At 37.8% G+C, this 14,300-nt stretch overlaps 1 protein-coding gene across 1 annotated transcript in view; it reads right to left on the bottom strand.

Annotated features, from left to right (window-relative positions):
- The window catches only part of EYS (eyes shut homolog), an 828,128-nt gene that overhangs the window by 1,423 nt on the left and 812,405 nt on the right, over positions 1-14,300 (bottom strand). The window contains exon 47 of the mRNA XM_061460547.1: positions 8,556-8,717. Within this exon, the coding sequence (XP_061316531.1) occupies positions 8,556-8,717 (162 nt within the window). The remainder of the gene's footprint in view (positions 1-8,555; positions 8,718-14,300) is intronic.

Genomic DNA, 14,300 nt, shown 5'->3' with positions numbered 1-14,300 from the left:
TGTATCTAAATAACACAAAGGGGAACGTTCCCTGATGAGCTGCTTGTGTCCCTTTATTTTTTTCATTATTGGAAACTGACCTCGTGTTTGCTTCAAAGTAAGAAGCCTGACCTTCTGAGAAGCTTTCCTTGTTCAGAGACTTAGGTAACTGTGAGCTAGGAGGGAATGTGATCATGTTGGCATCCAGGGAGTGTGAGGTGGTGTTCCTATGAAAAGAAATTTTGGCAAAGCTACAAATGCCAGAATATTCTTAATTTCTGTATGCTGAATAAAGGTTGATAGATTTGTCACTTTAATGCACTGAAGGTTGGTTTGTATGAAATGTACTCTGCTTTCCCTGCAGCTGCTTTTTACAGCAGGAATTTTTTGGGTTTAATAATCTGGCAGCTGTAGAAACAGATAAACCTTTTATTGAACTGGAGGACTCTATGACAAGAAGTATTAGGAGGGAGTTATCTTTTCTTGTACTCTTGGTGTACCTGGCCTTACAGGCAATGTAGAAGGAGAATACCACTCTGAAGTATACCTACAACATGAAGAAAAGCTGGGAATGGTTAGGAAACAGGAGCTGATACGAAAATACGGGCAGAGACAGGGTCTGATAGGAGAAGGTGACAAGGGGGAAAGAAGAGGACAGCAGAAGAGTCTGCAAATGGAAGTCACATTCACAAACTTACTGATATTTGCCTGTGCAATTTAACTTTTTCTTATATTGCTTTTGGAAATAGTAGCCATCAGGGTTTAGGGTTTTTTGGTTTGTTTGGTTTTTTTTTAAGTCCATCAGTTAAATTGATAAATAATGTTTGTTAAATTTTAATGTAAACCTTTGTTCCTAATAGCTACTAGTAAAACTTAAGTTTCATGTAGTATTTTTCTAATGAAGAAATACTTGTAAATTTGGAAAGTACAATTTCCTTAAAGATTCAGCATTCTTAAGAGTGGACCTGTTAATGGAATGATGAAGTTTGTTTTCTTGAGGGTTTAATTTTTGAGTATTTCTAATTTTCTAAGTTACACTGCCTTTAGTGAAGTTAAAAATGAATGGCTTAATTTACTGGAGGCTTGCGAAAGTTACTAAAATCGTATTTCTGTTTGCAGTAATTGCTCAGGTTCCCATTCGGGCAGATGTTTCAATTAAGATGTTTCAATATGTTAGTGGCTGTAGAGCGCATGCATAGTGCCTTGCCTTCCCAGCCCCAGACACCCACGGGAAGAATGAGAAGGCTCTTCCTCCTTTCAGCTCCATTCCAACAATAGCAGGCACTTCCATGTAGCTAGTTAGTTCCAGTTGTGATTATGTGATTTATTTCCCAGTGTTTAGTGTTCTTTTTGAGTACCTTATTTGTTTCTGCCTTTTTTTTTTTCAGAAAATAATTACCTTCGCTTGTTTCTCTTGCTCAGAGATGTGGCTTTAAGCTTACTTTATTTTTCATCACATAGTTTGAAAGCACTCATCTTTCTTGTTTGTTTGAGCAGTGTATATAACCTGCTTGTCTATTGCTTTTATCAGGACCTTAATCCTTAGGGTACTTGCAGTCAGTTTGAGTGTCTTACTACAAGAGGAAGTCTGAGTTAGATTACACTGTAGATAGTATTTACAATCTACAATGTAAAGAGAGGTTTTGGCTGAGCCCTCTGGATTATGGTCTAGCACATATTTGAGGCCTCTCTTCAAACTGGAGTAACTTCCTTTTCTGCTAGTTATGAACAAAAAAATGGCACTTTCCACTTTCAGCTCTCCCTGAGGCTCTCAAGGCACTTTCTTTCTTCCTTGGTTAGCCCCTCTTTTCACAGATGACTTGCTATTTTAGTCTTTGGGAAGAACAGCAGAGTGTTGAGATAAATTTTAATCATGTGGACGTTGATCCTGGGGTTCAGCTCAGTATTTCTTCATGAAATTTATCATGCTGTAGGCACTACGCAGGGACAACTGGCTGAAAACATTTTGGGACTCTGAAGTGCTGTGTGCTCGGTGTCCGTGAAACTGCCTCTCAAAGTGAAGGCAAATTATGGACTTTGTTTCTCTTCACTTTAGCAACCAGTGACATTTTCAACAAGGGGCCTCAGTTGTCCCATGTCTCTGAGGGACAACTTGCACAGCTGCAGCCTGTGCAGGCCTATGCCATCATAAGAATTTCATCCATTATTTTAAACAAACAACATTCTTACTACTGAATTTTCCCTCTGGTCAGTCTCAATATGGGAGGCCATGAACACTGTTCCAGTTTTATCTTTACTCAAACATGTCCTGTACAACCGTAACTGGAACCAAAGACCTTTCTGAGGAGGTTTGCTTCAGAAAGAGATAAGTTTTTCTGGACTAGATGTTATGGTCCTTACTTTCTAGAAAATACTAGAAAGTACACAGGACACACGACTTTGCAGCTTTTCAGATTAGCATCACCTCCAATACAGACTATTTATCCCAATCAGTAGTGTCACAAAAAACAAAAGCAGAGGACACTTGAGGTAGGCACTCATTGTTCTTTTCTTGTGTACACAAGTCTTTGCCCAGCCCACGGCAGGGGGGTTGGAACTAGATGACCTTAAGGTCCTTTCCAACCCTAACTATTCTATGATTCTATGGTGTGCAAGGAACTGTAAGGCAATCTTTATCAATAAGGTTGAATCTTCTTTAGATATAAGCTACTGTGGCTTAGCTGAGTCTTGAAACTCCAACATCTCAAGACTCTGGGTGTTGAACAAAATCTTCAATAGTTATAGCATTCAGTTCTGTTCTGATGCTCCTTCCTTCCTCATCTTCCGTGTTTGAGTAAAATAGAAGGGTTTTTATTAGCCCAAATGATTAAAGGTTGTTTCCTTGTCTTCTCAGGCGATAGGCATTCTGTAGCAGGTGTTATCTTAAGGAACTGTTCTGGAGATAAAATAGCACTTTTATTTGCAAATCCTAGCTCAGGGTTTTCACCAAATGACTGAAGGTCAAAGTTGCTCCACCTCAGGACAGATTGTCTCTATTCCGCAGTAGAAGCCAGCACTCCAAAACAGTCCCCAAAGCAAGTCTTAACCCGCTTCTGTATCAGATGTCAGCATTCCCTGAAGCCAAGTCAATTCCATGCCCTCAGCAGTCAAGTTTCTAAAACTGGGAGTTTATGAGAAGTCTCTTGTAAGTGTATCTGACTACTGCTGTGAGATCTGGATTATCTATGATGACATCTGCTTATATGACTTCTTTTGATGAATTCTGAAAATTGCTGATTTGACTTACAATGATTAATTCTGAATGCATCACAAAAAATTTCAGCTTGCTACTATTCTGCACGAGTACATAAGTCTGTAAGCAAGTTAGTTACAGTCACATGGTCAAGTTTTAAATTCCCCACATGGTGACAATGCCCTTCTGTGTTCAGCATTTATCTAGACATGCCTGTGTGTATGTATATCCCCGTCTTGAGAAGGGATCATGTTTAAGCAATGGCAGGTCACCATGTTTTTATGTTTCCATAGGAAATCCACATCATAATGTGTCAAAATTTTGTAGAGTTGGGAACGCATGCTGGAATGCTGCACTCATATTTTGGGATGTCCTATTCATGCCAGAAGTATTACCATGCATAGCAGATGTGATAGTGTTAAATTTACACAATTGTAAAGCTGATCTTTGCAGAGGCAAAGATCTCAGCAGTTACAGCCTTCACTATCAAATCTGCCTAATGCCATACATTTCCCAGGAGGACTGGATATGATGTCAGAGGATCTTAGGCTGACAGAGCATGGCAGGGAGAGTGGCCTGGTATTTTTAACATTACTCTTTCAGGGTCAATTCCCCACAATGATGGAAAGTGTACTCTTGTGCTCCATGTGTATGCATATGAGGCAAAGCCTTTTTTACCTGCCAGAGTACCTGAATTTATTCCCACATTTCACCACAAATTAACAACAAGAAGGATTTCCCACTACTTTGCAAAGCCAAAGAAGCTTCCAAAACATCCTTTTAACTAACTTTGGAAGCAGTGAATGCCGTCTTCTAGTCAGTGGCATCCGCCTTTTTGATGCAGGTGTCATGTCCCCAGCGATACAGAGATACAAGTCTCCATAAGGGCTCCCTCTTTGCTCAAAACTCACTGATGAGTTCCTGGACTACTGAAGGTCTGGATTTCTTTATAAAGCTTTGTAAGACAGCTGATGCTTGTTGTTTTTCTCATCCTGTGTTACCAAACAGAAGCCTCTGCGTTATCCTGGAATAGAGGCTTTGGTGCTTCAGCAGCTTCTACATAGTAAGGTGTCTCAAGAGCTGTAGGCAGTGGTTTTCTGGTTACAGAACATCTATAGACTTCGTTCTTTCAGCCATTTCAAAGCCCTGAGGTGGCATCTCTGGAGGTATGTTTGATGGCCTCAGTCTATGACTTCTGTTTCTTTTTCCTTACCTTTGCATCCTCTAGCACAAGGCCAGAACTTGTAAGTAAGCAGTAAGTTTCTTCCACTTGGAGCACCACCCCAGAGCAGAAAGGCATAGCTGGGATCCGGAGCAATCCAGCAGGCAGTGTGATGCTCATGCATCTAGAAGGTGTGGGTGATTATCTATTTGTAGGTTAGACCATTCAGCCTCACCTATCAAAAATGCTGCTTTCCTTGCTGAAGAAAGTTTTTCTGCTTCCTTTAGTCACCACTATCACCCTGGCATATCTCAGCAGCTAGAAGCAACCTTCCTTGAGCAACATCAATGTACCTGTCATAATTTTGATTTGCTTGCCAGTGGCAAATGGGTAGCAACAACACTTCATATGCAATAGACTTCAGGACAATGGCAGTGTCACATCGGTAACCAGCAGTTCTGCTTCTCATGTTGATAATTTCCATAGAAATGATCACAAAACTAGTGACAAAGCAGAAATAATGTCCCTGCTGGCTAAGAAACATGGCTGCCAAGAGAGAAGACTTAACCATGCTGTTCTGAAAGTGGGTGGATAATCAATTTATTTCTGATCATGAAAACAACACTTATCCCATGCGAGTATTCTAGAAATTTCTAGAGTATTTCCAGAAGATTTCAGTCCAGTTCCATTATTCTGTTTTTGCCATAAACAATGTCAGAAAACTGCAGATATCACACCCCCATACTGGCTGTCTCTGATTTTCATGCTTCAGGGTTTTAAACTGAAATGCCTCAAATATCTGGAGTTGAAGTTCTGCAGTTTTTTTTTCAGACCAGCTAGGTAACATAATCATGTTAAAGAGAGACAGAGCATTGCTGTTCCAAATGTTAAGTATTAAATTCAGTATGAGTCATCCCATTCTGTCTATTAACCTGACTTCCTTCTTAGTCACCCGGTATATCTGTTCTCTCTCATCAGGGAGCAAACCTTTCCATCACCCTGGCCTGGACTTTGGAACAGTGCAGACAGTCCGCAGCATAATCCACCTTCATAAACAAATGTAGAGCTTCAGTAATGCTGTGACTCAACAAAATAGTAATGCTTCTTACTCGTTTTTAGCCAGATTGCCAAGGCCTTCAAATATATAGAATGGTTGCTATGTAAATGGACTGAATTTTTCATTGTTCAAGCTGTTGATGGGCACCTGGCAAACGCTGTCTGAATTAAAAGCTATCAGACTTTCATTGGTAGAAATAGGATACACTGCACTTGAAAAAAATGTGAATTGGGCTGGCTTTCACTGACACTGCTGAGCTCCACAAGTAATTCTGTATTATCTGCAGAGGACTCACTGAGAAACAGTGCATACAGCTATCTGTATCTCCCACATTTTTACCTCATTGGCATAAAACAAGTAATCAAAGCAAGGGGAAAAAGTCCCATTGTCATTATATCTGCAAGTTTCCAAACTAAAATCTTCATACACAGCTCACTTATTGGGGTTTCTTTCCAGCTTATAACTAACATAGCCAGCCGTGTTAAGTTTTGCCAAACTTTGGAAATGGTTTTCTCAGGGCCTGCAGAAATCAATAGTACCAGACTTAAATTCATGATACACATTCAGAAACACCTGACAAAGTGAGAAAACCAGCGACTGACAGAATTACAGGAAATTCTGTTAACAGATAAAGATTCATAAGATGTTCTCCATTTTATGCCAATTTGCTAGGTGTTCAAATGTGTGTACTGAAGGAATCACATTGTTAGAGGAGTAAGTAGAATAGCCACCTAACCACCCTTTCTAGAAATGCATGTAATGTACTTTGAAAAGAACAGAGCAATAAGGAAATGTTTTAGTGGAAGTCTCATGTTTATTTCTTCACCTACTAAAGATTCTTTTTTGATGACGGGAGGATTTTTCAGCAGGAGCATGTCCCTGAACGGAAGGTCCCAGTTTAGTGTTTACATGGGTGACAAGCCGAGCCAGTGTATATCTGTGTCACCCAGTATCATTGCTAAATTGGCTGTGTAATCAGAGCTCATTTCTTTAAAAAAAAACAGCATTGCCTAGTGAGGAAAAAAAGGAATTCTAATTACTTCCTATTAAAAGGGAATTTACAAGAAAAAAAAAAATCCTGTGATTTTGGCAATCAATTTATTAAGTCTTATATAACTATGTAGGAGAAAAGGCTTTATCTAAAGTGCTTTCTAAACTAATCCCCAACAGAAAGCTCTTTCACATCTGCTGGCTGCTAAGAATACTTCTGAGTCTTTCATCAGTCTAATTCCATCTGGATTTGACAGGATTATATGAAAGCAAATATAAAGACCCAGACTATTAGCTTTTCCCAAATCTGTCAAAACTTCAGGACAGTGAAAATGGAAGTAGGGGATTTGTAAAGAAATTAAATTACTCTGTAGAAGATGGGTTTTATTTTGAAATGAAATTGTTATGATTCTAGAAAATGATTTAAAGAAAATATTTCTTCCTGTGCAAACTAAACATTCATGAATGGCAACGGAATGAAGGCACGCTCATGCTAAAACACCCCTGGTCCAAGTTAAATGGACTTAGCACTCTCTTTGATGCTTCCTAAGAGATACTGAATTTCTTTATATGCTAGCTGCTTCCCTGACCTCTGACTAGTCTTTTGAGAGAGATCCTTTTTTTCTCTTCTATTTTTCATGGCCCATGTAATGCTTTAGTTTATACAGGAGAGAACTGTTCACTGAGAATCTCAGAATTTGGCCTGTAGAATTATAAAAGATTCATTGTGGAAGACAGAGTTCTTTGCAAATAAATGTATTTGTATTACAGATATGCCATATATTTTTCTTTGAAGCTATTCTCTGCATGTGGTTGAAATCAGAACAAAGGCAAATGGGAGTTGCCAGCAGTGTATGATGTGTTATCAGTCTTACCAAAAAGCAGCCTGTTAAAATGTCTGTGCATAGAATAAGAAGTTGGTAACTTGGGCATATGTGTGTTTCTATGCATATATGCTTGAATATGTTTATTGAAATGTGTCAAAGCTTTAATCTTTGGGCAAAGGAATGTAAAAATACATGTTAAATACTTAAGTGCTTTTTTTTTTTTTTTTTCTTTTCATTAAAAAGGCCTGGTTCTGCAAAACATACTGCTTGATTTTGCTCTAAGATCATGTTATGGTATGTAACACTTCTGTTTAAAAATGTGGAAGGTACCACATAAATGCAATATAAAGCATGTTATTAAAGTAATTATAACAGATTTGCACCTTAAAGACTACATTTTAAAATGTATTTACACTGGTTGGCAAATAATGTTTTCTTGCCATGAAGTTTTAGGAATCTTAACTCAGTGTTACAAGGAATCACCTGGAAAATACAAGTGGTAGTAGGCACAAGTTACTCCTGGGGTGGTTCTGGCTGGACACAAGATGAATGTTTTTCACAATGAAAACAATCAGCCATTGGAATAATCTCCCCAGGGAAGTAGTGAATGCCCCAACATTGGACTTTTTTAAAATTCATCAGGACAGGGTGCTGGGGCATCTGGTATAGACTTTTTTTGCAAAGAAAGGTTGGACCAGATGATCCTCGAGGTGCCTTCCAACGTGGTGTTCTGTGACTTTACGGTTCACCAAAGTTTAAAACACTTATATAAATAGTGGAAATACCTTATTTAGATTTGTTTTTCACCCTGCATAGCTAGCAAACACAAAACTTTTGCATGTTTTTGCATGCTGCCCCAGCAAGATTTTCAACATTATGTAATAAAAAGTTAAACTTGCAGTAAAACTCATAAATCTCTCACAGTCTGTTCACTTTCACTTAACTTGTTTGATCAGTTTTTTTATTGCTTTATTTCTGGTAATTTTAAAATGCTGGGCCAAACACCCAGACAGTGAATCCTAGGATAGCTGCACTGAAACTGTGGGATCAGTATCAGTAGACGTCTGTCGTAAAGCTGGCTAGAGTTACTTTTCAGGGGCAAATGGTTTCCTGAACTAATTCGTTAAATACTTGATGGCTTTGGACTAGTCTGAAATTTTGTTATGTTTTTTCTTGTTATGGTTTGTTACGTTTTTTTCTGATGAACTTGATTATTCACAGTCCAAAACCCAGTCACTGTGGACAGGGAGTCACAGAGACTGAAGGCCTGAATCACTTCAATATACTGCCTTTCTTCAAAATAAAGGTACCTGCATGTATGATACCAGCAAGCTGGAAGATTCTTACCTGACTGAGTACCCAAATGCTGTGCAGTGTAAAACAAGATACCATCTGGAGATAGAGGCTGAAACTGCAGTTTGATATGAGTCTTATGCCGGATATAAAAGGGTGCAAATGACATCCATGATGATTCATTACTTCTGAAAGATGGATCACTAATGGAAATATCTGAAAAATACAAGAGGAAGTGTTTTCTGAAGGGTGGTTTTTGGTTTGGGTTTGTTTTGTTTGGTTTTTTTTTTCATTTTTATGGCACTGGCCGTTTACAGTTATTTTGCATAGTTCATAAATGCTGTACAGAATACTTGCAAATCTTCCCTTTCCAAAGACTAAAAATAACCCAGATACAGAATAAAACAGATAATAGCAAATCAATGCCGTTTTGTCTTCTGTGTGCCTTATTTTCATTAACAATCAATCCCATCATTGTAATGCAAAATAAATGTGATCTTGTTAGTGTTCATTTTCAAATAAATGTAAATGCAAATTTTACATTGTTTAGAAATTCAAATGTAAAATACTGTTGCAGGAGTCAGAATAAACATTGATTTCTTCACCATCCAGATGAAAACCTTAGTGAAGGATTTTTAAGGAACTGCTGTGTGTGTAATAGGAATGCACAAGTTAAGTGGAATGTGTTCATTAACTGGTGCTGAAATTCGTTCTTAGGATAATCATGCTGAGATGCTTGATAATTCAAATTGTCCTACCTTATGCTGAAATGGAGCACAATTACAGTGAAGTTACAATGTACACTTTTGAGCTATACACAAATCCATTGTTCTGTCTTACCACTTCTACTCAGTGCTGATTGTTCATATACCCCTAAGAAACTGAGCTGGTTAAACTTCAGCCAACTGATGAATTATTATACTCTTCTATGCTTGAAACTGTTTCCAGTTTTCCCCATTATAACAACATTATATATTAGTTATTAGCTAATTCATTATTGAGTGCTTGCTAATTTGCTGTATTTGTGGGATCATAGGAATAAATCTAGCTATTTAGATGTGGAGGATATATTTAGACTTCTGTGTGATAAGCTTTTTATTACTTAGTTAACAGCAGTGCTAAATTCCTGCACTCTAAGTGCTTCTTCCTTCAGTTTTCAGTTTTCCTGCTGAAGCTATGCTGTTTCTCTTCAGAGAAGCCAACAGGTTTCTTCATTCTTGCTCTTCCAATTTCATAGTTTTGTAATGAGTTGCTTGCATTCAAATACACCTTCAAGGTGTCCTCGTAGTGCATTCCTAGGCAACCTTTTGCTGTCTATCTTTCCACACTCAGGTTTTCTGCACTGTGAAAGCACTGGCCATCCGGTTGCACCTTGTATTGCCTATCACAGACGGAACTTACTTATTAGATTGGTATGCAGTCAGCATGCTGCAAGATTTTGTAATTTGTCTACTTGTCACACCACCTCTCTCAGAATAGGATTCATGGTGTTCCTCGTGGACTGCATCCAGCAGACAGATGCACCATTGTATAGGATCCAGATCTCTCACTTGTTATCAGCATATGACTTGAGGATGCCTCTTGAATAGGTACTAAGAATACGGATGGCTTTTTTATTGTCATTTCCACCACTAGATCACAGTTAATACTTCTGAGGAAAGTGCATAGATGTAACATCAAAAATTCTCAGCAAGTCTATAAAAGTAAGTTTTAATCTCTGAATAAATGTAAGGATTTATGAAATGCTTAAATTATCAGAATCAGGCTTTTGGTGAGCTGTAACTCCACGTATGTATACATTCTCATGCAAACATAATACATTAACAAATCACTTCCATCCTAAGCATCATAGTAGCTGTTATGGTACCAAGGCTAGGTAGTGTCTGTAGTAATATATTCCTTAATGTCCAAAATGTGAAGTTCCTGGCCTCTATACTTAAAAGCTGAAAGAAATAACAATAGTTTTAAGAGCAGCAATTACCCTGGAAGATAAATACTAATAAAACTTCCTAGGCATATTAGGTTATGTAACTTGTATCACTAAATTGTTTTCAAAAGACAAAATAATGCTTAATAATTTTCATACGCATTTTTAGGTGCTTTTAATTCTTTCAATGCATAAGAAACAATGTTCTCCATTAATATTTAAATATCTAATGCCTATACTGATGTCTCCTTATTTAAAAATCAATCAGAAATAATAATTCATTTTGTACATAAACATTTTTGCTCTATGCATCATTTAGAAGTCAGCCTTCTCTTAGAAAATTTTTGCACAGTGGGACTTACATATGGAGTAACTGTGCCACAGTGGTCAATCTTACATTAAAATGCGCTGCTGCTTAAAAGGTTATACCAGGTGAAGTGTACAATGAGGTATCTGGAAGTCCTTGTGTCAGATTCAGTCTCACTTTGCCAGTGTAGTTATTTCTTTACTGCTTGTGAAGAAAGCATGGACAAAGGCTAGTGTGAAAGCAAAATGTTCAGCTGCAGCAGGATTGAAATGCTACATTGCTTATCATTGCGAGGTACATGAAAGATTGCTACAATAAAAAGCCTTGGAGCAGAGAGAGAACAAGGATGAAAAAGAGTAATTTTATAGTATCACTCAGAGAATGAATGAAATCCATGGTTTAACATTGCAAACAGAGCAATAAAAAAATAACACCTATATCTTGAGCAGATGTCTGAATGCTTTAGAAAGCAGGTATTAATCTGATTGATACATACCAAATAAAATGCTCTGTTTAATAAAGTTCATTCTGAAACTTCTAAGATGCAAATATTTTATTCCCATTGTGGTAAAAAGGTGGATTTTTTCCAATAAATATATCCTAACAAATGTCAGAAAGCAACATGTTTTGAAACAACACAGCAGGACTAACTGCAGGAATTACTAGAATGCCTTCTAATTTTCTTGTAAATTATCATCTTTAGATCCTGTAAATGCTGATTGTATGCATGGAGGAAGTCTGACTTGACAGGTACATGGAAATGTACACCCATATCTCAGAACAGACTGCTTTAACTCTACTGCAGTGCACAAAGATCAGTATAAGAATCCATTTTTGCAAAATTGCATCTATAGATAGACAAACTTTTAAGGTGAAGAATAAGACAATTTAAGATTTTCAATTTGTTTTTATGGCAGATAAGTGCAAAACTAACATGCCATGTTAAATGCTGTTGATATCTTGGCAATAAACTTTTGCCACCCAAAATGAGAAAATAAGCTCAGCTAAACTTCCACAAGATTGTTCCTGTGTTACATATGCTTACTCCAGAGAAACTCTTTGCTTAAATAAATGAAGTGAATGGATATCCCTGCTAATCCTATAAGATGAATTTGTAGGACCTGTGTTGTGTAACTACTGATTACTCACTAGGGTGCTCAGCACTGTGTGGTGTATTGTAAACACAACAGGCATTTAAGCAAATATTTCTGTTCTGTATCTGATTAATGACCCACTTCTCTAAGCTGAGTAGTAGTATCTGATGAAGTTATACATTTCTAAATGATATCAAGAGAAACTCTAAATCCCTTTAGACCAGTTACAGCTATGGGAACACAAAGTTTCTGCAAGTACTATTGCTGAAGCATGATTTTCTTCCCCTCTGTTATCTGGGTATCTCCTGCTATCCTTGTTTGATCAGCCCTGTAAACACTCACATATCCTATATAACTGTTGTTATGATCAAAGTTTTTTAGGTTACATTCTTGCAGCTCAATTTCCATCACTGAAACAGGTATGCTTGTACAAATCCCAGTCTACATTTTGATGGCATTACATCACATTACTGTCAGCAAGCCCATTTTGCTGTTCAGCATGTCAAGGAAACTTACAGTGGAAATGTATAAAAGGCAACATGAAAAACTGAGCTGAAAATCCAAATGGAAGCACAGAGGCTGTGGAAGTAGGGATGGGCCACCCAGCAGGAATACAGAGCCATTGGAACAGAGATGGAGTTAGGAGTCAAAACGCAGCAGGGTTTGAAACTGGCAAAGGATATGAAAGGAAACAAGGGTTTCCAACAAGAAGGAAACCAGAGTTATGACATGGCTGGCAGGACAGAGACCTCTTCAGCAACAGCCTTACCCAGAGTAAGGCAAGCCGGGGGAGCAGTCATGTCAGCTCCAGAGGCCAGATAAGCAGGGAGTTCCACAGTGATGAGGCAGAAGTTACGGTCAAGCCTGCAAATCAGTCTGCGGGTCAGGGTCCAGGTCCAGATCAACATAGCCAAGCAAGGCATGAACGTGATGCTGCTGCAGCGTAGATCAGCAAAGGATAAAGGGCAGGAGCCTCTAAAAGCTGCTCCTGAAACAAGGCAGGAGGAAACTCCTGCTCAGGCTTTTCAGCAAAAGTGTCTTCAAGACCAGACTTGCAGTGCAACTTTAGCAGCTCATTAGCAATAAACAGCTGTCTGAAAGCTTCAAACTCCACTGTCAGAAATTTTCAATGATTTCATTCATTCATAGAGAGAGATTGAGCAGCTCTCTCAGTTGCTTTTTTAATTTTGGGAAACAATGACAAATATGGCTGTGTGGAAATCTTAAGATGCAATTTACTTAAGGTTGTAGCTCAAAGCTTTCTGATGTTGCACAGACATATTTTTCCTTTTCCTGTGCAAACATTTGGAAAAACTGAAAAAAAAACACCTTATCTAAATGGATTTTTCTGATGAATTATCACTTTTTATTTAATCTTTGAAGACCTAACTCTTCAGAATTCATAAACTAATCCATATATAGCAAAAAAAGGAAAAAGTATAGCTCAACTTCCATCTTTTAACAAGTAGAGCATGTTAACAGAAGTATAAATTAACACAACTCAAATATGACTCTATGATTCTATAAGAACAGTGTACTCATGAAAGCTGTAATTTTGCCATTAGTAATCCTTCCTGTCCCTGAAGAGGAGAAAATGAGGCAACAGTTATTCTGAGCAATAGTGGAACAGAAGACTGCTGCAATTTTGTAAGTGAAGTCTACGGTTCTGTTTGGTTTTGTTGTAGTGGAGCTGCAATCTTTACTATGAGCTAAATAGTCATCTAATTATCTAAGAAGTAACACTGAGGAGCATATAGCTAAATCTCTAAAGAGACTTCCGGTCTTCCAAAGCCTAAAATAACTATTACTAGCCAAAGTCAAAAAAGTAGAACTCAGTCTTTCAGTACGACGCATATTAAGAGATGAGTGCCAAAGAATAAGTTATATGAGCCAACAAATTGTAATAGGAGCAGAAATGAAACCTTGGTACTAGGAAATCAATTGGACCAGAAATCTGAATCTGATTCTCCTGCATCTGAGGGTGTGGATATTATAACCAGAATAAGGGTAATTTCTATTTCAGCTGTCTAATGAATATTTTAGTAAACAAAAATTTCCTAGAAGAGATCAGATCATAGAAGCAAAACCCAAAAACCCTACATACCCAATCGCTCAGTGGTTATTATTTTCTTTGAGGATATGACATCTACATGAGTTCAAATATTTGCATTATGATAGTGAAAGTGAATGCTTAATCACTAGGCAATTAGGAAAATGGGATATAAACAAAATCTACAAATGTTGAACCCATGCCTGCATTTGGTAGTAAGCTTATTCCAGGTACTGAAATCTCTGAAGATGCTTTCAATATGAAAATTGCAAGAAGAAACACCCAGTCTGAGATTCCCTCACTGTGACCATTTTGGCACTTGAGGCCTTCAGTTGTCTAAAGACTAGGGCATTGGGTGGGACTGTGAGTATTTCGGTGCAGCCTGACAAAGCAATTGGAAAAGAATCATCTATCTATGATT

The sequence above is a fragment of the Pezoporus flaviventris genome, unplaced genomic scaffold (genome assembly GCF_033815535.1).
Source record: "Pezoporus flaviventris isolate CSIRO_AGI_PZ_B2104156 unplaced genomic scaffold, CSIRO_AGI_Pfla_v1 ptg000031l, whole genome shotgun sequence".
NCBI classification, from domain to species: domain Eukaryota; kingdom Metazoa; phylum Chordata; class Aves; order Psittaciformes; family Psittacidae; genus Pezoporus; species Pezoporus flaviventris.
Note: the sequence above shows the minus strand (reverse complement) of the source record. Positions and strands in the feature narration are given on the sequence as shown.